The following is a 26,711-nucleotide window of genomic DNA, read 5'->3' as shown; positions in this document are numbered from 1 at the left end:
GGCATTATCTGATAATACGTCACCGAAGTTTATCCACCATTAGCGGCTCAATACCCCGTGCCCTGAACACTAATGGGAGGCACTGGAGGCAGTAAAGTTTTATTAATGGCGTCGTATTCTTCATACATACCTAAATGTTATTGCCGTGTTAATGTTTAGTGAATGAAATTAATTTCTATGTTATACAGATATATATAAATGGGTCATTCTCAAAAAATATGTCTACGGCCTAATTGTAGTCTACGACCCATACAAAATGTAAGAAAAGTGGTGTGGTAATTAGACGCAACCGCAGAAATATTCTCAGAGAATGACCCAAATATTAATACTTTCCTCTGCCCGCGACTTGCGTAACTAACAGTCGTAAAACTGATAAACCTAAACCCGCTTAGTACTCCCGTTGCTAATTTCAGAAGCCTATTTCTCCATTCTGGAATGAAAAAAACCCTTACCCTATGCTACTTTTGAGATTATAATCTGCATGCATGCCAAATGTAATCCAAATCCGTTTTGAATCGTATCTCCTACTTTTGCACTACAGATAGAATTAAGACAATAAAAAATATTGGTCCTTCAATTTTTGATCTCCATTTTTGTCTACCGGATTTTGAAAGAAATTAATACTTCTTTTTTTATGATTTTTTTAAAAATTGTCTAAAAAAACAAAACTTTGATGCCAAATATCTCGAAGACACGGCAAAAGACAAGACAAGACAAACTTTGAAGCAAATATGGGATACAATATATTGCTTAAAGCCGTTGCTGTTAATATGACAAGCTACAAAAAACATTAGAAAACTAAGGGATTCAGAACGAAGGTCATGGGATCCCCTAACCAGAAAATTACTTACAGTTTGAGTGAACCAGCATATTTGGTTAGCAACCCGATGGTTGCCACCGATTGTGATCTCCTATATTTAATATAACTATGTACATTATGGTAAGAGTAGTAAGTAAACTTTGTCAAGTTTAAAAAAAACCCTACCTAATATACGCAAATAAATTATTTTACGCTTAGCAAGTAGTGCTGAATGTAATGGTCCTTCGAACCGGTGTGGCTACTGGCTAGCTTGAACGTAACTTATTTCTATGCATCTCGCTCGTACTGACATATTAGTGCGAGCGAGATGTATTGAAAGTAAATTACGTAGACGTTGGCGTATATGTCAGTGTTGACACTGTCAGTGACTCGTGGTACGGGTACTGATCTACATCTGTAAATTAAGCATTAAGTTTGAAGATTATATTTAAACAACATTATTCTACATTACAGAGCTGGAGCAGGAACACTAGGCTTTGCCTGTCTCGTAGGTAACCAAATAAATTAAAAAATACACATAATGCGTGAAATTACATAATAGCCTAAAAGGTAAACACTTTCTGTTCCTATTTGTATTTTACTTTGTCTGCAGGAATGTCCGCACCGTGCATCCACTGCGTAAGTCTGGAGCGGACCGTCGCCGGTTCCTATGGTATTCCTTGTACGCGTGGAGCTTTGCTATCATTCTGACGCTGACCATGTTCCTGCTGGACAAGTATCCCGTGGCTGGAGTCTTGGATGCGGACATGGGAGTAGACATTTGCTGGTTTGGCACACGTAAGTCTTTAAACAAAACTTAAAATTCTGTTATAGGTAGTAGTGCAAATTTATTTAACTTAACAAAGAAGAGGAGATACTTTCAGATTTTTATGATATAGTAAAGATACTCGTAAATATTTTACTCGGCAACAATACTTAATTCTAATAGTATTTTATACAATCGTGATATAATAGAGAGCTTTTCAGTTGAGTACCGTGTTTAGGTAACGGAGCTTGCTGAGTTGCCTAAGTAAGGTACGAGATTGAAAAGCCTCGATTATATCACTATTGTATACAATGCTTTTTCTACGACTTATATAAAATAATACTTTTTTACTAGAAAACCTAAATAATTAATGAAAATTGGTAAGTATCTCAGTAGACAAAAATAGTCGCGCGTTTATGTCTTTTCTATGGAAGCGCGGTGGCACGTGATTGGTCAAAAATAAGCAATTATAGTTTGTTATACGAAATCTTAATTCAATCATGGCGTAGCTTAGTAGCAAATCTCCGTAACAGAGTGCTTGGGCTATAATCTTTAAATTATTGTTACTTTTTCAGTACAAAATTCTAACTTGGACTGGCCACACTACATTTTCTTCGTGATCCCTATGGGCCTGGTGACGTGCATAAACTTCGTGCTGTGGGTGTTGACGGCACGACACTGCGCGCGCGTCAAGTCTGAGGTGCACCGACTGCAGGCGGGCTCCGTCGGCGACCGCGCCAAGCGCCGTTTTCGCGGTGATAGAGCCAAGTCAGTATTCAATCAAATAAAATAAAATATTTACTCATTTATTTCAGATCATAACAATCCGTAGATTTCGTTAGTTTATCTCAAAATAAGTACCTAATAACTATTGTTACTAATTAACCTACAACTAAAAACGAACTAAGGTCGCCCAGGGTGCCTCCATATTCGACAGTCGTATCTATCGGATAATACTTTCAGAACGCTGTTGGGATTAGGACTGCTTCTCGCTCGTTGCATTAAGGACGCTGAGCGCTTAAGCTTACTTAAGTTCAAACATACATTTTAACACACTTGCTCAAAACGACGTTTTTATTCCACCGATTTTTGGCTCATAATCCTAGATATTAAACACGCGTGCTTTTTCAGTATATTATTACACTCGTGCTTTTTCATTATATTATCCGACTGAGTTAAGAAGGTAACTGATTGCTAATAATATGCATGGAAACGGAGCCTTCTTTAATTGGTCGGACTGGCGGGCACCGGCGCCTCTCGACCGCCTGCCGCGGCCCGGCCGGTCCGCCCGCGGCCGGGGCGAGGGGCAGCCGGCAGTATGACAGATGCAAGACTTTTACTAACTGTTTTAAAAATTAAAATTTGATTAATATGAAGTTTCTTTTATTTTTCCTCGTAAGTGTGTTGAAAAACGTCGTATGAAACGCATGTGCATTGGTCATTACACACATCGGCTTTCTTATTCGCACAATATCGCCTCGTGTGTAATGACCAACTTAGCACACTTGTATCACAATGTACTATTATTCATGTAGGCCTAGCAACAAGCACTAATGAATGGTAAAAAATATGTACACATATATCATCTTAAGCTAATTATTAGAGCAATTTATTGATGTTAATATTATTCCATAATAATATTGAATTATTAAATGATTATACAGATCAAAAAATTTTTTTATAATAAATATTTGTCTAGAATGTTTCTAGAATAAAATCTAAATGTTAAAAAAATCACAGCAAAAGAAGTATTTAGATACATTGGATTACCCATTTCCTCATCATTAATCAATTATACCTAATAAATAATTAATCATTTCGAATCAAAATCAATCCCACGTTGTTTTATCATTCATGTAGTCTTGTGTGGTATAATAAGTTTTAGAAATAAGTTTCCGCTTTACATCATTCTTAAATTTATTTGTTGATAATTCAGTTATATGGTTTGGAAGTTTATTATAAAATCTTACACAATTACCCATGAGTGATTATTTAATTTTATGGAGCCGAGTGAAGGGCACTGCGAGCTTATGTTTATTTCTAGTATTTATATTATGAATGTCAGATTTTTTTCTAAGATTGACAATATTTTTATATACCATAAAATGGGGTGAGTACGTTTCGAGGGGAGAGTTGGGTTATGAATGGGGAAAGAAGGTTTGAAAGGGGGATAAATGGGCATTTAGGGCTACTGCTACAAAAATAATGTATTCCAATTTAAAATGGAGCTATACTCATAATAAAAGAAAACGATCCAACAATCTTCCAAAATCACCTTTGTATGAAAAGTTGAAAACCCATCTCACCCCAATTACGAGGGACTACGGGGTGAGGTGGTTTTTCCTGTTTATCGTCAAAGTTATGAAATGGAACTACCAAAAATAAAATAAAAACTAAAATACAAACCTCCGGAACATTTATTATATACACCATTCAGTTTGCATATGTAAAAATAAAATATTATCGAGGTTTGAATGTCAGTTTTGCTCCTATTCACCCCATTTTACGGTACTGAATATTATTATTAAGCGAGGTTTAGACTAGCAAGCACTTGCATGTGCTTTTCATTATATTGCGGTATCTGATATTCTAAACATTTTGAATGCAGTTTGCCTTAGTACTCTAGTCTAAACCTCGCTTTATACTCAATATTCTCATAAATATATTGACAATTGACAGTGCACTGTCATTATGTCAATGTCCTTTAATTTACTTCTAAGTGAGTCTCTATGGTTCATTTTATATATTGCTCTAATAGCCCTCTTCTGCAGAACAAAAATGGTATTTATCTCTGAAGTACCACCCCACAGTATAATATCATATGACATTATGGATGGAATATGGAAGTAACTAAAATATACTAAGCGAGCTGTTTTCACATCAGTTAACTGACGGATTTTGCTCACTGCAAAAGCTGCAGAACTCAAGTCTATTCGAAAGAGTAGCAATATGGGGACCCCACTGGAGTTTAGAATGTAAAGTTATACCAAGAAAACCTGTACTATCAACTAATTCCAATTCCTCATCCTTCACAATGACACTTGTCTGCACATTCCTTACGTTACTACTAGTGACAAACTTAAAACATTTAGTAATTTTGTCATTTAACAATAAATTATTAACATTTAACCAATTTACTACGTTTGAAATAGCATTGTTTACATCACTGTAAGCTTGTTGCTGTCGTTTGACTTTGAAAATAAGTAAGGTGTCATCTGCAAACAATACTATATCATGGTGGGTCTTTACAAGGAATAGCAAGTCATTTATAGTAGATAAGGAACAGGAAAGGCCCCAATATTGACCCCTGTGGAGACCAATGACCCCGGTGTTCGCTGTCCACTTACATCGATTCTTTGTAGTCTACTATTTAAGTATTAAGACTTAAGTAAATTCAGTTCCGATCCTCTAACTCTATAATAGTGTAGTTTCCTGATTAATGTTTCAAAACAAACGCAGTCGAAGGCTTTAGATAAATCACAGAAGATACCTAAAGCATCTCGTGACTCCTCCCAGGCATCGAAAATATGCTTAATTAGCTCAACACCAGCATTATCAGTTGTTCAGCGACCCCGTGTAAAACCAAACTGCTTATTATGCATTAAATTATTGACGGTAAAATTGAGAAAGATCTAATTTTTCAAAGATCTTGCTGAATGTTGGTACCTAGCACAGATCTATATCGGTCTAAAGGGGTCAGAGTTGCTACCCGATTTAAATAAAGGACTTATTTTACTATGTTTCATTAGATCAGGAAAGTCGCCGCAGTCAACACTGTTGTTAAATATAACTACCAAGGTAGGCGCTACCATTTCTACTAAGGATTTGACAGCATGGACAGAGACTCCCCATAGGTTATTAGTTTCTTTGACATTAATTGATTTAAACGCCTTTACTACATCTGAGGTACAAACATGTTCAAAATGAAGGTCTGGAGCCACTCAGGAGCGGTATCTTTTAACAATGTAACAGCAGATGAGGGTGATGAATTTAAATCCTTAGTTGTGGATACTGGTACCTCGGTGAAGAATTTTTCAAATTCGGTAGATACTTCTAAATTGGAATCTATAATTTTGTTATCAAGATTTTTTGTTTCGAGCGACCAGTCTCTACATTTATTACTTTCCAGGTTGCTTTAATAATGTCGGATTTTTTATTTATTTTCTGAGATAGATAATTTCGCTTAGCTATATGACAATCTATTTTAAACTTCTTCAAAACTTGCTTGACATGTTCTTTAAATTCATCACTCGTATTAATCCGCCGTTTCTCATACAAGGCATACAGTTCACGTCTTCGTTGATGTACCTAAGTCCGCACTGTCCGCAGTAGCCCACTCACTAAAAACAGTAAAAACTGATGCACCACTAACTACGACCGATTTTGAAGTAAATATCGCATTATAATGTTCAATAAAAGTATGAAAGGACGAATTATCCATACTATTAGGACTCATATCGGAAGACAAAAAGGGTAGCGCCTGAACTAGACTTTGCTTCATTCTTTCCACGCGGTCCGAGGTTACTCAACTGGTACAAAAGTTATTTGTTTTCTCAATGTATTTTTCCTTAATGCCTCAAATAGCATTAATTGGCCTAAGTGGTCTGATTCTAAATTGCTGATAACTTTTTTAGTAACAGGAAAAATATCAAAATAATTTTTAACAAGCAGAAACGTTTGCGATCGAGCTTAGAATAAATTTAAAAGTGGGAAAATTACTACCTTGGGTGAGACTTGAGCGTTTCTGCTTGTTAAAAATTAATTTAGAATGGGTAGCACATCGTAACTGGTGAATTTCCTATATGACTTGGAATTCCGGTGGCCGTTAAAGAAGTGTAACGCTCTTACGGTAGATGTCGCTAGGGTCCCCTAGTCTATTCATTTGTGATCTTACCAGAATCGTCCAGACATAACATTTCGTATCCGTTGCGATTCTAACAATACGTTCAGAAAATAACGAGTCCATTCATTGTGATCCTACCAGGATCGATCAGACATTACATGCGTATTCGTTGTGATTCTACCAGAATCATTCAGACTAAGGATGACTCACGTTAGACCGGACCGTGTCCGGGCCGGAGCTTCTGGCGCTTACTTTTCTATGACATGACAGGTGATCACGTGATGCTTTCCATAGAAAACGAAGCGCCGGAAGCTCCGGCCCGGACACGGCCCGGTCTAACGTGAGTCATCCTTTATTGTGATCCCACCAGGATCGTTTAGACAATTCATAACTATACATTTGCGATTCTACCAGAATGGCATGTCTATTCATTCGTGATCCTACCAGAATCATTCAGACAACGACAATACTTACCTTTACCTACATGTATATTCATTTACGATCCAGATCCAGATCCGATTACGAGAACCATTTGGGTGATGAATGTCTATTCATCCGAACATAATCGTTTATATAGTAAACAATACATATAAACTTTTTGTTAATAAATACTGCTTCATATAGCAAACTAGAGGATGTCAATGAATCTGTGTTTTAAATTACTTCCGACGGAGTGTCTGAGTTGTAGTAGCACAAGCATCCAAACGGGATATGGGTATATACTCTCTTTATGATTCTTAACTTGATACACACTTTACTCACTATAATAATCTAATTTTATTTTTATTTTATTTTATTTAAAAGGCACACTAAACAGACAACATTCAACATTGTTACAAAGAGTACATGAGTGGTAGGTATTACATAAGAATGCCATCCAAAGTAAGCATGCACAGCAAGAAAAAAATAAGGAGCAAAAACTATCCTAAAATTATAAAAAAAATAATGAATCAATGAATGAGTTTTGCAAAAAAAAAAAAAACTGAAATGTCAACTGTGGTACATTACAATACAAATACGTTTACGTACGTTTCATGTTAAGATTTAGTTGATACGTTAATTGTTACAGATACATATTGACTGGAAAACTGTGGGTTGTGATGGGCGCCGGCTGGTTGGTCGAGATGCTGTCAACCCTAACCTCGAACCCGAGGTGGTTTTGGGAAATCATCGATCGTATTAATGAGCTCCAGGGAGTCTTCATATTCTTCATCCTCATCATGAAGCCGAAGCTTTATTACTTGATCAGGAAGAGATTAGGTAAGGGTCGCCAAATTAAAAGGGCTGATAGCAATGGTCTCTTACATCTAAGACAATCTATGGTATGTCTCAATATTAGTGCACAAAAAAAGTTGGCAGTCTTTCTAAGATCTCAGTCTGCACCAGTAGGTAATTGTTCATACGCCTGTGGCGTCTCCCCAAGCTGTCAGTGTCGACATCGTGCCACTAGATTCTAACAGATCGCGTTAGGGAGCTAGAACGCAATTAGCTAGAAACCTACATCGCGCTTACGGAGTTTCAAAGATCACTTACTATAATTATATACTCCTTCTGACTACCTCAGTGGACTTCGGTCCCCAGGCATAACACCCGCCTGGAGAGAGTACTCTCAATTGCCCTCTCTCTACTTACCACATTGGTGACCTTGCGAAATTGGACAGCCATGAAGACCTCAAGATCCTGATGACCCCGCCTCGCAACATGCCAGTTCCCCTTTCTAAATGTGCCACCTAGCATGCCTCTGTACAGTCTGTACATATGTATATATCCTGTAAATACCTTGTAAAAATATTCATGCCTGGTTCCTCAACTTCTCTCTCTCTCTCTCTCTCCGCTCGCCGCTCTGGCTCTGAGCAGCTGCGCTCCTCACACTGGCTCTGAGCAGCTCCGCTCGCTTGTGACTGAGCATCTTCGCTCGCTACACTGGCTCGAGCATACCCCTGGGTTCTTCCGCTCAAAGGGGCGCTGATTTGGCTTCTCCCCTAGCTTGTCAGTGTCGACATCGTGCCACTAGATTCTAACAGATGGCGTTAGCGAGCTAGAATGCAATTAGCTAGAAACCTAAGTACATCGCGCTTACGGAGTTTCAAAGATCAGTTACTATATTCCTTCTGACTACCTCTCAGTGGACTTCGGTCCCCAGGCATAACACCCGCCTGGAGAGAGTACTCTATTACTTCTCTCTACCTACCACACGCCTCTTATTAAGTAAGGCCCACCATACACGGTTTCCCTATTTATAATGTGAACCTTGTTGTATAATAGATAAGGGTGACTTTCGTTTGTTTTATAAAACAATGAAACAAAAGAAATACCACTTTATGTAAAGTCTGTTTTTTTATTCCGTGGACTAAAATGACATTTTATGTGTTGCTAGTTTTTTACGTGTTATAAATAGTGATGTGCTACAACACAACGGGTACTAACCGAAAATAAACTATTGGGAGGTACTTATATTTGTTGATGAAGACGAGAGAAAACGCACTGAATAAATCCGATCACTATACGAGTAAAGTAACGAATGTCGAATACGTAAACTAAAAATACCAAAATGGCGTTGCGTCAGGTCGGCGATTCGTCAATGTCATTTTTTTAATGTTTGAGTAGATTAGTAGTGAGTAGATTTTATTTATTGTTTATTTCCTATCATGTTGAGAGTAGATTTCATTTATTGTTTATTTTGAATCTAAAATTAATTGAATATTTATCGGTTATTCCCAAACCGAAATAAAAAATCTGCACTGTTTGTTTTAAGCTGGTCACATTATAGGTATTTCTACGTTTGACATTTGTGATTGTCATTTTAGTCTACGGATTAAAAAACAGACGACTTCCGGTTCGAGCGCCATCTTGATAGTTAGCATCGTGATTAATTACTTTGTTTTTTGCTTATTAATATTGTTTAAAGTGTAATATCGATAGCTTATTATACAGTAAACTAATGTGGTAGTGTGCAGTGAATGGAGAATTAATTTTGAAGCGCGTTTAACCACCATCTTGGAGTCAACGGCCGGTAGTCCACGTGCTTCTTGTAAAGACTAGCTATCGATTTACAAGAGCTAACAAATCACCGTACACTGTCTTGTACAACCGTACAATTTTTGTCGTTTGTAAACCTCTCAATACCTTGATACTGGCGAAATAGTCCCACTGGGCTGAAGCCATAATTTTAAAAGAAGAAGAAGAAGAAGAAAAACAGACTATAGATGAATGAATGTCAGAATGTATTGGTTTAGCGATATTCTATCTGGTTATCAAAATATTGTCGATGATATGATTTATACCACGTACCTATTCGGCGCTGGTTTGAAGTGCCTTAATCGACAAATGAATCGGATATGTACATAAGTGTACCTACGCAGTGATTATACTAATTATACAGGGTGTCCCTAAACATTGGACACAGCCGAAATGTACATATGCATTAGCTGGCCATACACGCACGGATTTGCCCGTCGGATCTGCCTGAAAGATGTGTCTGGCAGATACATCCGTCAATGTGTGGCGAGAAATAGACACAGATGGGCAGCGGACCGGGCATCCGGCGGACAAATCTGTCTATTTCTCGCCACACATTGACGGATGTGTCTGCCAGACACATCTTTCAGGCAGATCCGACGGGCAAATCCGTGCATGTATGGCTAGCTATTAGGGTATTTAGAACCAGTGTACAAAGTATCATAACAACCGGTGTAGCGGTTACGATGAAATTAACAAATTACGATTTTTTACTTTGGAGCAGCTTGTATGCTCCTGAGATAATAAAATAATAAAGATAATAAATAGTACCTTCTTCAACCTTTTTGATTATCTTCTTAGGGTTCCGTACCCAAAGGGTAAAAACGGGACCCTATTACTAAGACTCCGCTGTCCGTCTGTCCGTCTGTCTGTCTGTCACCAGGCTGTATCTCATGAACCGTGATAGCTAGACAGTTGAAATTTTCACAGATGATGTATTTCTGTTGCCGCTATAACAACAAATACTAAAAAGTACGGAACCCTCGGTGCGCGAGTCCGACTCGCAATTGGCCGGTTTTTTTATTTATGACACTAATACGATTCTCAAATGTCATCATTGCGGAACATTTTCGAACAAATTGTCGAATTGCTAATGATTAATACAGTATGTTTCTTTTTGTTGTCGATTATTGGAAATAACTTTTGTTTGAAAAAAATTTTTTTTAACTTGTTTTAATTAAAAAAATATTAACGTTAGAGCATTCCTAAGAAGTAACCCTACGTGGGATTTCAGGGTTTGTCCAATGGCTAAGGTCACCCTGTATATATGCTTAATTATAAATAAAACAGGACATATTGTTTTTTCAGGTTGCTCACGGATACCGATTGATACAAGTATATATTGAATTTATTGTCGATTTTCTTACTCGTATTTTCATTTTCGTTATGTTAATAACGCTACCATAATCGTAGCTTTTAACTAAGGATTCAAGTAATATGATGCTATAACAAACTAACGCGATTTCTTTGACTCCCATAAAACTATTGCTTAGAATTCAGAAAATTAAAGCGGCCAAGAGCATGTCGGGCCAAGCTTAGTGTAGGGTTCCGTCGTTGCTTGTCCGTCATAATAGCCGGAGTTAGGAAGATTTTTTTTTGTTAAAAGAGAGATCTTCTCAGAACTTTGTCCATTTATACATATACAGGGTGGCTAAAAAATAAGTGCATTATCGTTGCCAGGGAGGTTTTGGGATTAAACTGAACAACTTTTACTATGGGACCAACCACGAAATCGCGAAAAAAAAATTTACCCTCCCATAGAAAGTGGACCAGCCAAAATGAATGAAACAGCCAATTTTTTTTTCGCGATTTCGGGGTTGGTCCCATAGTAAAAGTTGCTCAGTATAATCCCCAAAACCAACGTTGGCAACGGGAATGCACTTATTGTTTAGCCACCGTGTACCTATATATGTAGATCTACATTCAAGAAAACGTACCTAGTGTCAGTGATGAACGCTTTATTTATGTCCAATTAACATCACTATTTGAAATATAATGTTATTAACTTATTATTGTGTGATTAAGTTGCCATTCTACCTGCATTACTAGTATACACTTAGTTATCCCATTAGATCTTGGGTAAACAAAGTCGATACCTTTATTTTTATGGGAGTCAATATAGGCCCATATCCAAACCAAAATAACTTTAAAAAAAAAACGCTTACGCTTTTTTGATCACTTTTTTAGACTATCTCTCTATCACAATCAATTCTCTTTGACACCACTAAAAACTTTAATTATGTGCTATTCACATGTCTATTTAACATAACTGTTGTTGTGTATTTAGCACCTGAGATTACATCATCATTTTCTAACCGGCACGAATATTAACAGGACTGGAGAAACCCGTCGGGTTGAAAAACGGCACCTCGTCTTCCGGTCGCACGTCATCCACCTTCCTCTCACGGACCATCAGCACCGATGAGCGCACTAACTTGAGGACTTCACTGCCCGTTTGTGCTAAAAAAGACTAGTTTGCCACACTCACCGAATGTGTAAATTACGAACATTAGTATTTTTGCGCATATTAACTTGACTGATGTTTATAACAGCAAAGATAGATATAACTCCGTAATTACTCTATGATAACAGAGATGATGTCTGCCAGACAGTAGAAATCTGAATTGTATTTGTATGTCGAGCCGACACCGGCACACTTCTACCTGCTTTGAAGTTAAAACCAAATTTAATTTGCAAAGTATGTCTGCCTGGTTGTCTGGCATACAATGTTAAGTGGCTCTAAACTTTACGTAAGTCTTAAATCTATATACATTTCTGTAATGCCGCTTATTTGATTATTTGTGATATTTAATAAGTACTTACCTACTAGCTTTTGTCTGCGGCTTTGCGCGCATAACGTAGGGTGGGTCATACACATTTTTTTGTTCGAACATTTTCTCTTCTATGAGTTAAGAACATTGATTGGTAAAACAAATATGCGCTATAGGAATGTTGATGTTGTTTTTGTTATTCATACCAGATTATTTTTTCCAAATGAATAAAATTTTCTCATCGTAGTTCTTTCCGATTTATTATATAGAAAAATATGTGCAATTTTGATTTTTCCAAGGCGATATTCAGCTATATAGCCAGAAATGTACTCGTAACTCCATAATTTTCGGAAATACAGTTGTTTAAATTTTGTTATTTTTTGCGTGTATGACCTACGTAATGTGTAAACTTCTGCATTTAACTTAAATTTTACTAATTTAAATAAACAGACAAATTATAATCAAACCTATAAACAACTTCGTTCAGTGAGAACACTAGATATACGCAAAGATAGATATAATACGTAAAGCGGACTTAGCATTTCACGTCTTGCGGCTTTGCAGTACCTACGTAGGTACTTTGGACGAAGTTAAAGATATATCACATAGGCTTGTTACAATTAATGTAATGCTACTTAAACAAATATAAAAATTGCACCTGGGTACAAATAATCATACTACAAAAATCTGAATTAAAGAAGTTAAAAAATCCCCGACTGATAAATATATAACTATAAGCTTTTGCATATAGTTAGTGTTAGTACCTACCTAAGTACACTTCAGTATGTTGGCCGTTTAATAATTATGGGTTTGACTATATTTTTCCACAATTGCTTAGGCAGATTAAATTTGTATCTATAAAATCTAAGTATAACCTTAGCGTTTACTCTAGTCATAATTTAAGTAGTTCACATGTAAGTGATTATTGTCTAGCAATTATATGTACCTATTCAATTAATTGAGTGTTTATGTAGTACTTGTGTTGTCAGTTATGCTATAATATAAACCATTATGAGATACGCAGTTGCCATCCAAAATAACTGAACTATACACAGTGCTCTAAAACATTGCCCTATCATGCATAAAACAGGAGATATGTTACACTCGAAAAGTCGACAAATTTTCTACTGTATTCTTGTGTAGTTACAAGTTCAAATTGGTTTTACAAAATTTTATTTACCTTCAAATCTTGTAACTAAAATATGAATCACTTCCTGGTGATTTTGATGGATTTGGATTACCTACCTTAATTCCCATGACAATTCAACAATCGGAAGGTAGTAAACCGAACTCCTCGATGGAATAGTTATTTGTTATACAAGGGTGCAAAGTTGTATTTTACCCGCGAGTGTTTCAACACACGAGAAGTAAAATACATTTGCGCCCGTGTGTAACACAAAACTTTTCACCTCACTATAGCGAGGAAAGTGCAACATCCACAGGCGTTAGATCATCTTCATCACTGGAATCACTCATTTCTTTACGATATTATAACAGAAAACTCTGGAAGTTGTGTATTTTTACGCGAGTCGGTGAGAAAAGGTTTTAAGTAAAAAAATTGTTGACAATGTTGACATTTCTGATGTATGAAATGTCAACGATGCGTTTTGAAATTGCATCGACTCAACTTGTGTGTTCAGAATTATATTTAACATCATTATAAAAAAAACAAACGTTTCTTATGGAATTTTAAGGTTTATGACTTAAAATCATTAAATAAAGCTAAATTTGGTATTTTTTATTAGATTCTCAAACCATTTATTTAATGATAATTAATATCGAACGAACCATTATCATGAGCGTTTTACGTTTTGTTATCTGTCAAGCTACTTAAACACGCTCCATCCAAGGTCAAATTACTTTCCCCACTAGTGGATAAAACACGTTTTTCCCCGCTTGTATTGAAGGATAAACGACAACTTTCCGAGCTAGTGAGGGGAAAAAACACAAACACGTCAAGTTTAGGTTCTTTAACATGGCTTCGAGTACTTACCTACATATTAGTCATACAAATGAGGAGAAGTACAGTCAGCAATAAAATTGTGTGTTATCAAATAAAAGTAAAGTATCTTGTTCAATGTTACATAATAATTATGGTTGTTGAGTGGTGGGGTAGAAAAGTTTTAAGTGACCCTTTTCCAGGCCACACCAATCTACAAGGTTTTTCCAAAAAAATCCTTATATATTCCAATTAATTGATGATTCATTTGAAGACAAGACACATTTCCTGAAAGTGCAATCTAATTTGAACCTTAAATCGAACTGCTAAAGTTGAAATTCTATAGATAAATCGTATCATGCCTAAAGGTATCTGCGTTGATAGTAATGTTCAAATGTACTCGTATATTTGTGGACACCGCACCAATATTTTAGTTGATGGCGACTGTAGCCAATTAAGTAGGTAACACTTTTGCTTTTAAATACTTATCGATTTTATGACATGACTACATATATTTTATGTGAAATGCTTGATGCATGAACTCGCGTGAGTGGCGGCAAGACTAGACGTCTTTATACTTCATGTTTCACGCATCGAATGATGATCCCTATGACAGTTCCCCCAAGTCGCTTTTGGATAGGCTTAATTTTATTTTATATCACTTAAATGTAACATTTTTTCTAAATAAATTAATGTGCTATACTTACTTTCGAAAAATATCTACTAACATTTTACGTGACACTTGTAATCATGTACCTAACTTTCGTTAGCCTCAAATCCGATAGTTCTGTAGGCTCAAAGGGCGTAAGGGACAAAATGGCGAAAATGAGTTATGAATGCAGTTATACTCAGTATTTTTTCTTTATCGAATGGTATATTTAACTTCTCGACAACTTGAAAAAAAATCCGTTAAGCCCTATAAAAAAACTATGCTTGCACACAATTTTCCAACGCAATTTGCCGTATTCACCAAAGCAAAAAAAATCTAAGTCGTTTTGGCGTAACTCCTCACCTCGTGTACATTACGCCGTTTTACTTCAGTAAAATTCTAAGACGATTGGGCGTAATTCCAAACTTCGAGGACGTTAAGCCCTTTGGTATCGCAATAATCTAATACGTTTTGGCGTAACTTCCAACGTCATTCATATACGTTACGCCCTTATGCATTGGTCTAATAATTAGACCAATTAGACTCTAATTTATACGACATGTCCGATAAGCCCTTCTGCTTTAAACTGATTGAACGTTACGCCTCTTTTGCCATCGACAAATTTCGATGAACTACCCGTTACGCCAAAATATTACGATCAAATCTTACAACTATAAAGCAAAAACTTTACTTTCATCGGTTGACTTACTCTAACGCACGTTACAGCATAATTGCAACGAAAGAGACAACACTCTTGCTAGGCTCAAAGCGCGGGTACGTTGCGCGGGCGCGGGGCGGGTGAGAAGACACATTCGATCACCGCTAAGTTCAGACGTAAGGTTTCTACGCTGAAGCTCAATTTAAATAGTCGCACGAAAAAATAAGTTTAATCAAAGACAATGAATAATAACAGGGACAATTTGAAGTCTATTATTGCCACAGACCTAGAATGTTTATGCTTACGCATAAAGACAGCTGAAGTGTGGGAAAGGGAGCCATCACGTATATGAACATCCCATGAGTGCGAAAGAGTCAAACTACAAATGAGAAAACGTGACCATTTTTGAGTGACAGGGGAGGCTCTCGACGACCCGGAGCGCATTGCCGTATTTTTTAAACTTGAAAATAAAAAGAAATCGGGAAGAAAACGTTCAATAAAGTAATGTAGTGAAGATGGTGTCGTGTAGTGTGCCGGATTGTTGTATCACAGGGCGAAATAACCCAGGCAAACATTCATTTCACAGGTAATTATGAAATTCCGAGCGAAGTTTTCATAACGATATTTTGTCAAATTAACAGCATAAAAAGTGTAAAAAGCCGGTTTATACAATTAATTATAAGTTTTTCTTCAGTTGTGTGCTAATATTTTATCATATTAGTCAACAATTTCGAATATTTTGTGTAAAAACTTAAACTGTTACTATACGCTAGGGCTTGACAAAATGTTCATATGACTGTATCGATAACTTGTCGGTATAATAGGTACAATATATATTTAACTATTTTTTACATCATTAAGATATTAGCCTTTATAACCGAGTTAAAATAATAACGATTGTTATAATACCTTTTTTGAAGGTGCACATGTTTAGCGGTAAATTTAAACTTCACTTTCCAACACAGTAGGTACTTACTTACATTTTAGCCACTTTTCTACGACTTTGCCGCCAACACAAGGAAACACAAGACAGCGTATACTTGCACACAGCGTATACACACCCAATCCAACTTGTCAGTAGAAAAAGGCGCGATCTCAGGGGTGCGAAACTCCTAGCTTCGGGCAAACTCGGCTCTGTTCGGCTCAGCATTGCTCCGAGCACTTATTAGGGTTGGCACAACTTGACGTCCCTTTGCGTGCACGGTCGTGCACACAGTGGTCACAGATAAGATAATGATCTGAATTTTGCCAACCCTAAATAGCCTAAAGGGATAGTGCCATATATTAAAAAGGGACATCATGATTCGACCCTGAACCGCTGTCAAACTTCGGTTTTGTAGGAAGTTTCCTTTCTGTACGGTAGTACTATTATTTATTGTGGCGAAATTAATATTTTCTGTGGTAAGTCAACTATTTGCGCCTACTGTTGGCATGTGTTTGTGTTAACGACGTTGCACCACACACACGCATACGACGAGAAACCTGCTTTAAAGCTGTAACGGTGCGGTGCGGTAGTATGTTATGGCTATTATCAACGCTTGCTTAAGTAGCACCATATGTAGGTACTGTAGAATATACTAAGGATATACATAATTTGACCACTTTGATGCTGACTGTACACTCGGTTATTAGTTTTGTTATTTACTTTGCGTCCGCTATAAAAGAAAATTGAATATAGGCGCTAATAGGATCTAATAATAGTAATAGTTGAGACATTTTATTTTAATAAAAAAGAAACATTGAAAGAGTAGTCGATAAAGCAGTCAAACACCGATAGATTATTAATATGCTGTAACTTGACATCACTGGTTTTGATCTCACATAGACAATTTACGCACACACTTGCATTTCATTTTTGGTCGCACTTTTAAAGCCTGACAGTTGTTCTTTGTCATCCTAGTTCTGTGATTATTGCACGAAGAAACCAATTATTACGAGAACGTGACATGTTGTTAAGGTAAGTTTCAGTTATTATATTCATGTTAGGTAATTAAGTAAGGGGGTGGGTTAAGGGGGTGGTTAAGGTTGTCCAGTTATTGATAAAAAAAAATAACTGCTACAATGTATTGAAAATATATATTTTTGCCGCTTTTGGTACCAAATTTTACTGTATTACGGGCAAAGGTTTAACTAACCGTACGCATAAGAAGTTTGGACGTAACTCCAAACTTCGAGGACGTTAAGCCCTTTAGTATCGAAATAATCTAATACGTTTTGGCTTAACTTCCAAGTCTTCCAACGTCGTATACGTTACGCCTAGGGATCACAAAACCTTGCGTATTTCAGAAAAACGGTTTTTCGGGTTTTGTGAAACTGCAAAACCAGGTTTCCGGTTTTTTTCGGTGATTTCGATTTTAAGCAAGTATTATTAGGATCAATCCTTTAATATTGTTTTCCACGACAACATTTCTATTTACTTTATCTTTACCAATACGTGCCAATACAATCAAATTTCATCTATAAAGTTGCAGTGGAAGAATGCCTAAGCAAAATATTACATGACACACAGAACTAGGATGACAAAGAACAACTGTCAGGCTTTAAAAGTGCGACCAAAAATGAAATGCAAGTGTGTGCGTAAATTGTCTATGTGAGATCAAAACCAGTGATGTCAAGTTACAGCATATTAATAATCTATCGGTGTTTGACTGCTTTATCGACTACTCTTTCAATGTTTCTTTTTTATTAAAATAAAATGTCTCAACTATTACTATTATTAGATCCTATTAGCGCCTATATTCAATTTTCTTTTATAGCGGACGCAAAGTAAATAACAAAACTAATAACCGAGTGTACAGTCAGCATCAAAGTGGTCAAATTATGTATATCCTTAGTATATTCTACAGTACCTACATATGGTGCTACTTAAGCAAGCGTTGATAATAGCCATAACATACTACCGCACCGCACCGTTACAGCTTTAAAGCAGGTTTCTCGTCGTATGCGTGTGTGTGGTGCAACGTCGTTAACACAAACACATGCCAACAGTAGGCGCAAATAGTTGACTTACCACAGAAAATATTAATTTCGCCACAATAAATAATAGTACTACCGTACAGAAAGGAAACTTCCTACAAAACCGAAGTTTGACAGCGGTTCAGGGTCGAATCATGATGTCCCTTTTTAATATATGGCACTATCCCTTTAGGCTATTTAGGGTTGGCAAAATTCAGATCATTATCTTATCTGTGACCACTGTGTGCACGACCGTGCACGCAAAGGGACGTCAAGTTGTGCCAACCCTAATAAGTGCTCGGAGCAATGCTGAGCCGAACAGAGCCGAGTTTGCCCGAAGCTAGGAGTTTCGCACCCCTGAGATCGCGCCTTTTTCTACTGACAAGTTGGATTGGGTGTGTATACGCTGTGTGCAAGTATACGCTGTCTTGTGTTTCCTTGTGTTGGCGGCAAAGTCGTAGAAAAGTGGCTAAAATGTAAGTAAGTACCTACTGTGTTGGAAAGTGAAGTTTAAATTTACCGCTAAACATGTGCACCTTCAAAAAAGGTATTATAACAATCGTTATTATTTTAACTCGGTTATAAAGGCTAATATCTTAATGATGTAAAAAATAGTTAAATATATATTGTACCTATTATACCGACAAGTTATCGATACAGTCATATGAACATTTTGTCAAGCCCTAGCGTATAGTAACAGTTTAAGTTTTTACACAAAATATTCGAAATTGTTGACTAATATGATAAAATATTAGCACACAACTGAAGAAAAACTTATAATTAATTGTATAAACCGGCTTTTTACACTTTTTATGCTGTTAATTTGACAAAATATCGTTATGAAAACTTCGCTCGGAATTTCATAATTACCTGTGAAATGAATGTTTGCCTGGGTTATTTCGCCCTGTGATACAACAATCCGGCACACTACACGACACCATCTTCACTACATTACTTTATTGAACGTTTTCTTCCCGATTTCTTTTTATTTTCAAGTTTAAAAAATACGGCAATGCGCTCCGGGTCGTCGAGAGCCTCCCCTGTCACTCAAAAATGGTCACGTTTTCTCATTTGTAGTTTGACTCTTTCGCACTCATGGGATGTTCATATACGTGATGGCTCCCTTTCCCACACTTCAGCTGTCTTTATGCGTAAGCATAAACATTCTAGGTCTGTGACATGACAACGGTGTTGACAGCTTGTCAAGTCATCGGGCCGGGTCATCGACGGCGCTATTTAAAGTTTCTTCCGGCAGCCTGCGGTCTCCGCGGAGAGATAAAACTATTTGGGGATCGTCACTTCACGTACTAATTAATTTCTTGCTACTAATCCTACTAATTAAACAATACATTATTATAAAGGTGAAAGTTTATGCTTAAATGTTTGATTTTTGGATGCTCTTTGGTCAAAAATGCAAACAAAAGGCATGGTTTTTGGATGAAATCTGGATTAAGTTTTTTGGGGTTCCATAGTTTAATGTATCATAAAACAATTTAATTAAATTAAAAACTGTAATAGATGTCATATATTAAAGAAAAAGTGACGAAGCCCTCCAGTGGTGAAGGCCGGATTCGAACCGGCGTCTTTACCAATACAAAAAAAAAACACAAATCAAAATATTTAATAAAATAATTTGATTTGTTCCCAAACTTGTTCATAGATGGCAGCACCAGTCTCTCTCGCTACAACGTAAATCCGTAAGGAGTTCGTTTAGGAGGTGCAAGCGCGCACTGCTTGCCCTTAGAGCTGGTCAAAGACGCCTAGTCTTACTAAGATGGCATATAGTCGAGAAATTCGGACGGGCACCGCCGTGGCGGGGTGGCCTAGGGGTTCATGGCGTTAGCCGCGATAGCTAAAGACGCCGGTTCGAATCCGGCCTTCACCACTGGAGGGCTTCGTCACTTTTTCTTTAATATATGACATCTATTACAGTTTTTAATTTATATATAGTAGTGTGACTACTTAAAAAAAAACATCAAAATATTTAATAAAATAATATGATTTTTTCCCAAGCTTGTTCAATTCAATTTAATTAAATGTTCATTTATGGTCAGTTGCCAAGAAATCATGCTTATTTCACCGGAAGAAATTCAACGGTTGAAAATACAATTTTTGAATTCCCAGAAGTAGAAACCAATCAATCCAATCATCCCAAAGTACAAGTCCTGTCAGACATAACCGTTAATGTTGAAGTCGACAAGGAAAATAACATTTTTATTAAGTCTAAAACGACGAAACAGGTAATTATACAATTTCACTCTCAAACCAACAACCCGTCACCAACACCCGATCTTCAAAGAAATGATATATACCTATATGTACAGTCAGTTGCAGAGAGAGGTGACCCCCCTGCATACAATCAGTCTTTGCAGGGGGGTCACCTCTCTCTGCAGCTGACTGTACATATGTACAAATAATGATGTCAAAGAAATCTCACATATTATATACCCATAGACCAGCAACTTGAGTCACCACCAATCAACTTTAAATCAAAAATAGATAATGAGGCTACTGATTGAAAGAAGAAGAAAGAAAGAAGAAAGAAAATACATTGATTGCTCAAGTCCCCTTATAAAAATTCCATCACCGTGCGTAATTAAAGAAGGAGATCGTAACATACAAATGACGCCATTGCCAGGCACTTTAAAGGAAGCCAATTCTAGTAATGTACAAACAGGATGCAAACGAAAACGTAAAACTACGCAAAAGTTAAAAAAATCCTGTTTGGACTCTTCGTTTCCGAAAATGAAGGTTTTTCTTCGAACGGTGATTTTTCTGCGGGGAGTTAGGATAACTGGGAAAACAATGAGTCCGACGCAGATTCCTCTTGTGACGAAGAAAACGTTCAAAACAAGAAGAAAAAAAACCATCAAATAACACAAATGGAAAATAGATACCACCAAGTTACCAAACCAAGAGAATAAGCTAATCAAGAAAGAACGAAAAATCAATAAAAGAAAAGAGCGAAAACAATTGAAAGAAAAAGGATCGGGCTACGAAACATCAACAGACGTCATTAAAAATGCCAATTTATTAAAGGATTGTGTCATTGGTAAGTGCCGCAGAAAATGCTATGAAATTACTGAAGAAAGAAGACAGTCCATATTCAATTATTTTTGGACATTAGATAACCAGAGAAAAAGAGATTGGACAATTTTTAATAGTAAAAGTTCTATCTTTAAGCGAAAAAAGACAAAGAACGCTCAAAGCAGAAGGATTGTAACGCGTGTATATTCCGTAAATGAAGGCGAAGGACACAGAATAGTATGCTAGAAGTTTTTACTGAAAACTCTTGATATCTCCCAAAAATTCTTACGCTATACCCTCAGCAATGCAGAACAAGACGGACTAGCTAAAATAGATGATAGAAAACCAAATGTGAAGCCCAAATACGACGATAAGACTAGAAAATCTGCAAGACACTTCTTGGAAAATCTTGCATCAGTCCCCTATTTCTCATTACTGCAGAAAAAAATCAAAACGTCTGTATCTTGATCAAGAGTTAAAAAATGTCACTAACACACTCAATTTATAAAAGAACATACAGATGATAATAAACTCTTCCTCAGTGAACGTCTATTTATAAACATGTTCCATGATAACTACAACTACAGCTTTCACGTTCCTTAAAAGGACAAATGTAAAACTTGTACACAGTTTGAAAATAACCCAGACGACGTAAGTGCTAAAAGACTCAGTGACCACATGGCAGGAAAGAAGATATGGAAGCCAGATTTAAATACCACCAGGAATTACGTGTAACAGGCAACAAGACAGTGGTGGCGAGTTTCGATTTACAAAAAGTGCTTAATACTCCATATGGAGAAAGCATGTTACTATACTAAAATACGCAGTTTACTGTTTTACTGTCTATGAAAGCGTTACACAAAATGGTTATTGTTATGTATGGGGGGAGAGTGATGGCAAAAGAGGAAGTAATGACATTGGATCCTGTCTGCAGGCCTGCAGACTGCAAGTCGGTAAATGTGAATTTAAATTTAGGTCCTTTGAAAAAAAAAACATCGATAAAGAAGAAGGAAAAAGTACCAAGCTCCAGCAAAAAATCAAAATCAGACGAAGGACTTCAGCGTGCATCGACGATTAATATACAGAAATCTGTAAAAGGAAAGGGGAAAGGAAAAAAAAACAGTCCCAAATAAAAAGAAAAAGAATGAGCATGCCTCGTGGACGAATATAAAAGAGCAATCTGTAAAAGGAAAGGGTTAAGAAAAAAGGCAGTGCAAAGTATTATGAAAATAAAAGAAAATGAGCATGCCTCGCGTCGACGACTATAAGAGCGCAATCTGTAAAAGGAAAAGGTAAAGGAAAGCAGTCTGAAATAGCCAAGTAAGAGGAAAATTTATAGATAATACTGAAAATAATGAAGCCGTCTACGTTGACTAATAATGATGGTAACTTAAAGCCACTAAGTATATAAACAAAAGCTCACAATTGCTTTTCAAAAATTCAACGATCTAAAGAAGTTATGTGATAACGGTACAATAGCCGTCCAAACGTTATCATAAGAAATACTTAAGTCTACCTTATTCCGAAAAAATCATGGCTACTTTAGCGGAAACAGATGACGAAGATGAGGACAGCGATAAGGATGACGAATAATTATTTTATTATGTAAACTTAATGTTTTCTATTTTAATGTCATTGTTTTTGTTAACTGTGTGGCAAAATGTTTTGCCAAGTGAATTTTATTTCAACTTAAGAAAGTTTAATTTTTTAGTGCCGTTAAAATGGCGGTTTTTGTTTTAAATTACATTTATTTCAATAAATATAAAGAGCGAAGATCGAATCAGCATTGCCATCCAGCGGGGCAACGCGGCCAACCTTCTGGGCACCCTACCGAGCAACTACGATTTAGGGCAAAATTTTTATTTATAAGTTTTTAATAAGTGTTGTTTTAGCCTAATTGTAAGAGCGAATATTGTATAGGTATACAAACATAATAATTAGTTATTTTTATGTATGCGACATTTAGTTTTCGATAATTTTGTTGATTTTAAAAAGAATTATGAGTATTATGTTTCAGTTAATTTAACGCACGATTCCGTATACATGTTGATCTCAGTTGATCTCAATAAATACTTTTAATATAAAATCTGTATTTTTATTGCAATTTCTCAGTAGCACTTATAAAAACAACAAATTATTACTTGGTTGTGTTTGGAAAACGCAAAATTTTAGTGGAGGTAGTACGAGTTACGTCACTTACGCCCATTGGAACTACAAAAGTAAGTTTTTTCTCCCAATACGCCTCTATGTTAATACAAGTGACAAGTAGGTAATTTGGCTCAAGTGACAACTCTTTCCAAAAACTTTTCTTTTTCCATTAGGACATGCTATCTCCATAATTAAGCATGGTAGCGTAAAATCAATTATTTAATTAAAAAAGCTCGAACGATAAGAATAAATCAAAGATGAACTAAAATAAAACTAAAGACACTAAAAAGTTATAATTTTTTCAAAAAAAAAAACTGTTTTTTGGCTCTCCTGAAAAATCGTGTTTTGTCCCTTAAGCCCTTTGAGCCTATGGTAGTCGTTATAGTGTTGGCTAAATGAATAATCCAAGTTTGCGACCTCGAGCGCCGAACGCAACTTTGTCAAAAATCAATAAAACCGCGAAAATTTCTGATTTTTTTTAGATTTAGGCGATTATAGCCCTAAAGGATTAGTTTTTGATAGTACCTTCTCAGGCCGTTTTTAAAGTAGACTAAATTTGCTACAATACGAGACTAGAATTGTCTCTGTAGGTTTAATAGATTCCGAGATACAACCTTACAAAATTTTAAAAAATTTCGAAGTTGAATTCGTAGGCTAAGTGAGTTGAGTGCAGTGAGTATGCACTTTTGTCTCAGGCGATGCTGCTTGGCACGATTGTTCCTAAGGTCAAACAAAGCTGATTTAGTCCGGTAGCCACGAGATCGTACCGTACCTACCCCCTAAATAGGGGGGAGTAGGGTCAGCTCCCCAGGTCCAATCTATGCTATATTTCTTCCTACTCTTAGCAACTGGGAAAGTTATATAACATTTTCATAATTTTTCATACAATTTAGGAACAAAACATTATATTCATGCTTTTAAAACGCCAAGTTAAGTGTTTTTAGGGTTCCGTACCCAAAGGGTAAAAACGGGACCCTAACTAAGGCTCCTCCGTCCGTCTGTCCGTCTGTCTGTCACCAGGCTGTATTTCATGAACCGTGATAGCTAGACAGTTGAAATTTTCACAGATGATGTATTCTGTTGCCGCTATAACAACAAATAGAGATAGAGATAGATATAGAGATCTTTATTTGCATACCAGTATGTTTACATAATGGACTCGGGAAGGGTATAGCAAAAACATGTTATTCACTATGATATATTATACTACTTATTTGTATTAAATACTAATTTTCTAAATTACAATTCCAACCAAGTAACAAAAATTGTTTTAATAACAACATAGATAGACTCTTTTAAAAACTAAATACTAAAAAGTACGGAACCCTCGGTGGGCGAGTACGGTTTTCTAACATTTTTAATTTTTGACTTTGGCCATAATTCAATTTCTATGGAAATCGTCACTGCCGTCCGCTACATATTTATGTATGTCTTCCTGCTTTAAATTGATACTTTATAAAATAAGGAATAAATGGGCTAAATTGTCCAATTTTTTATATAGTGCAAATCGCCACGCTGTGATTGTAAAGGCCAAAATTGTCACAAATACATACATATACACAATTTTCATTTCAATGTGTAATAATCAGTTATTTTTTTGTATGAAAAGGTATAACGACTATTTCGAAAATATATTGCTCGTTCCTAAATTATATGAAAATGATATATAACTTGCCCTAGTTGCTAAGAGCAGGAAGAAATATACCTATAGCATAGATTGGACCTGGGGAGCCGACCCTTTCCCCCACCTTTTTGGGGGGTAGGCACGGTACGATCTCGTGGATACCGGACCTAAGCAGCTTTGTTTGACCTTAGGAACAATCGTGCCAAGCGGCATGAGACTAAAGTTCATACTCATTGCATTCACATAGCCTAGGAACTCAAGTTCAAAAAAATTATAAATTTTATCGGCACCAAATATATTGACCACCAAATAATACTCTGGTACCCTAAATAAAGAAATCGCTTTCACCAAAAAAAATACTAAACCCCAAAAAAATAAGGTCTAAAATTACAAAACTACCACCTGTTTAAATAACGACTGCACTTCAAATTGTATTCAAACACCATGAATGATCACCAAATAAAATTAATGATCACCAAATCTTGAAGAGCAAATTAATGCCATATTTTCACTTAAATAAACCACTATGATTACCAAAAAATGTATACATATTACCAAATAAAGTAAAATGATGCCAAAATTAGTAGCCCCTCCCGCTCAATCCCCCGTACACCGCACCCCGCACCGAACGCGCCGCGCTCGCCTGACCCAATCCTCAATTCAGTCACGCGCCACGCTTATAGAAAATAAATGCTACTAGAGAAGTGGGTAAGGTTAGGTTAGAACTGTGATCGTCACAGAAACGAAATGCTACCAGATAAGTAGGTTAGGTTAGGTTAGAACTGCGACCCTTACAGTAACGAAGTGCTACAAGAAAAGTGGGTTAGGTAAGGTTAGAACTGCGATCCTCACAGAACCGAACTGCTATAGGATAAGTATGTGAAGATAACCTAACCTAACCTAACCTAACCTAGGTTAGAACTGCGATCCTCACAGAATCGAACTGCTACCAGATAAGTGGGTTAGGTTAGAACTGCGACCGCACGCGACGCGCTCGCCTGACCCAATCCTCAATTCAGTCACGCGCCACGCTTACATAAAAGAAATGCTACTAGAGAAGTCCTAAGGTTAGGTTAGAACTGCGATCGTCATGGAAACGAAATGCTACCAGATAAGTGGGTTAGGTTAGATTAGAACTGCGACCCTTACAGAAACGAAATGCTACTATAAAAGTGGGTTAGGTTAGGTTAGAACTGCGACCCTTACAGAAACGAAGTGCTACAAGTTCTTCGCAGTTCTAACCTAACCTAACCCACTTTTCTTGTAGCACTTAGTTTCTGTAAGGGTCGCAGTTCTAACCTAACCCACTTTTTTTGTAGCATTTCGTTTCTGTAAGGGAAGCAGTTCCAACCTAACATAACCCAATTTTATATTAGAATTTCGTTTCTGTAAGGGTCGCAGTTCTAACCTAACCTAACCCACTCGGGTTAGGTTAGGTTAGAACTGCGACCCTTACAGAAACGAAATTCTAATCCCATAACCCAATTTTATATTAGAATTTCGTTTCTGTAAGG

At 36.6% G+C, this 26,711-nt stretch overlaps 1 protein-coding gene across 2 annotated transcripts in view; it reads left to right on the top strand.

Annotated features, from left to right (window-relative positions):
• The window catches only part of LOC134740970 (probable G-protein coupled receptor Mth-like 3), a 42,041-nt gene extending 28,374 nt beyond the window's left edge, over window positions 1–13,667 (top strand). Inside the window, exons 5-9 of one of the 2 annotated variants that reach the window (XM_063673651.1) lie at window positions 1,413–1,597; window positions 2,141–2,333; window positions 7,478–7,668; window positions 10,735–10,761; window positions 11,761–13,667. In XM_063673651.1, the coding sequence (XP_063529721.1) occupies window positions 1,413–1,597; window positions 2,141–2,333; window positions 7,478–7,668; window positions 10,735–10,761; window positions 11,761–11,900 (736 nt within the window). In that variant the 3' untranslated portion in view covers window positions 11,901–13,667. The remainder of the gene's footprint in view (window positions 1–1,412; window positions 1,598–2,140; window positions 2,334–7,477; window positions 7,669–10,734; window positions 10,762–11,760) is intronic. The other variant, XM_063673652.1, reaches the window with a different exon arrangement.
• Window positions 13,668–26,711: the final 13,044 nt, after the last annotated feature.

This window comes from Cydia strobilella, chromosome 4 (assembly GCF_947568885.1).
Source record: "Cydia strobilella chromosome 4, ilCydStro3.1, whole genome shotgun sequence".
NCBI classification, from domain to species: Eukaryota; Metazoa; Arthropoda; class Insecta; order Lepidoptera; family Tortricidae; genus Cydia; species Cydia strobilella.
Note: the sequence above shows the minus strand (reverse complement) of the source record. Positions and strands in the feature narration are given on the sequence as shown.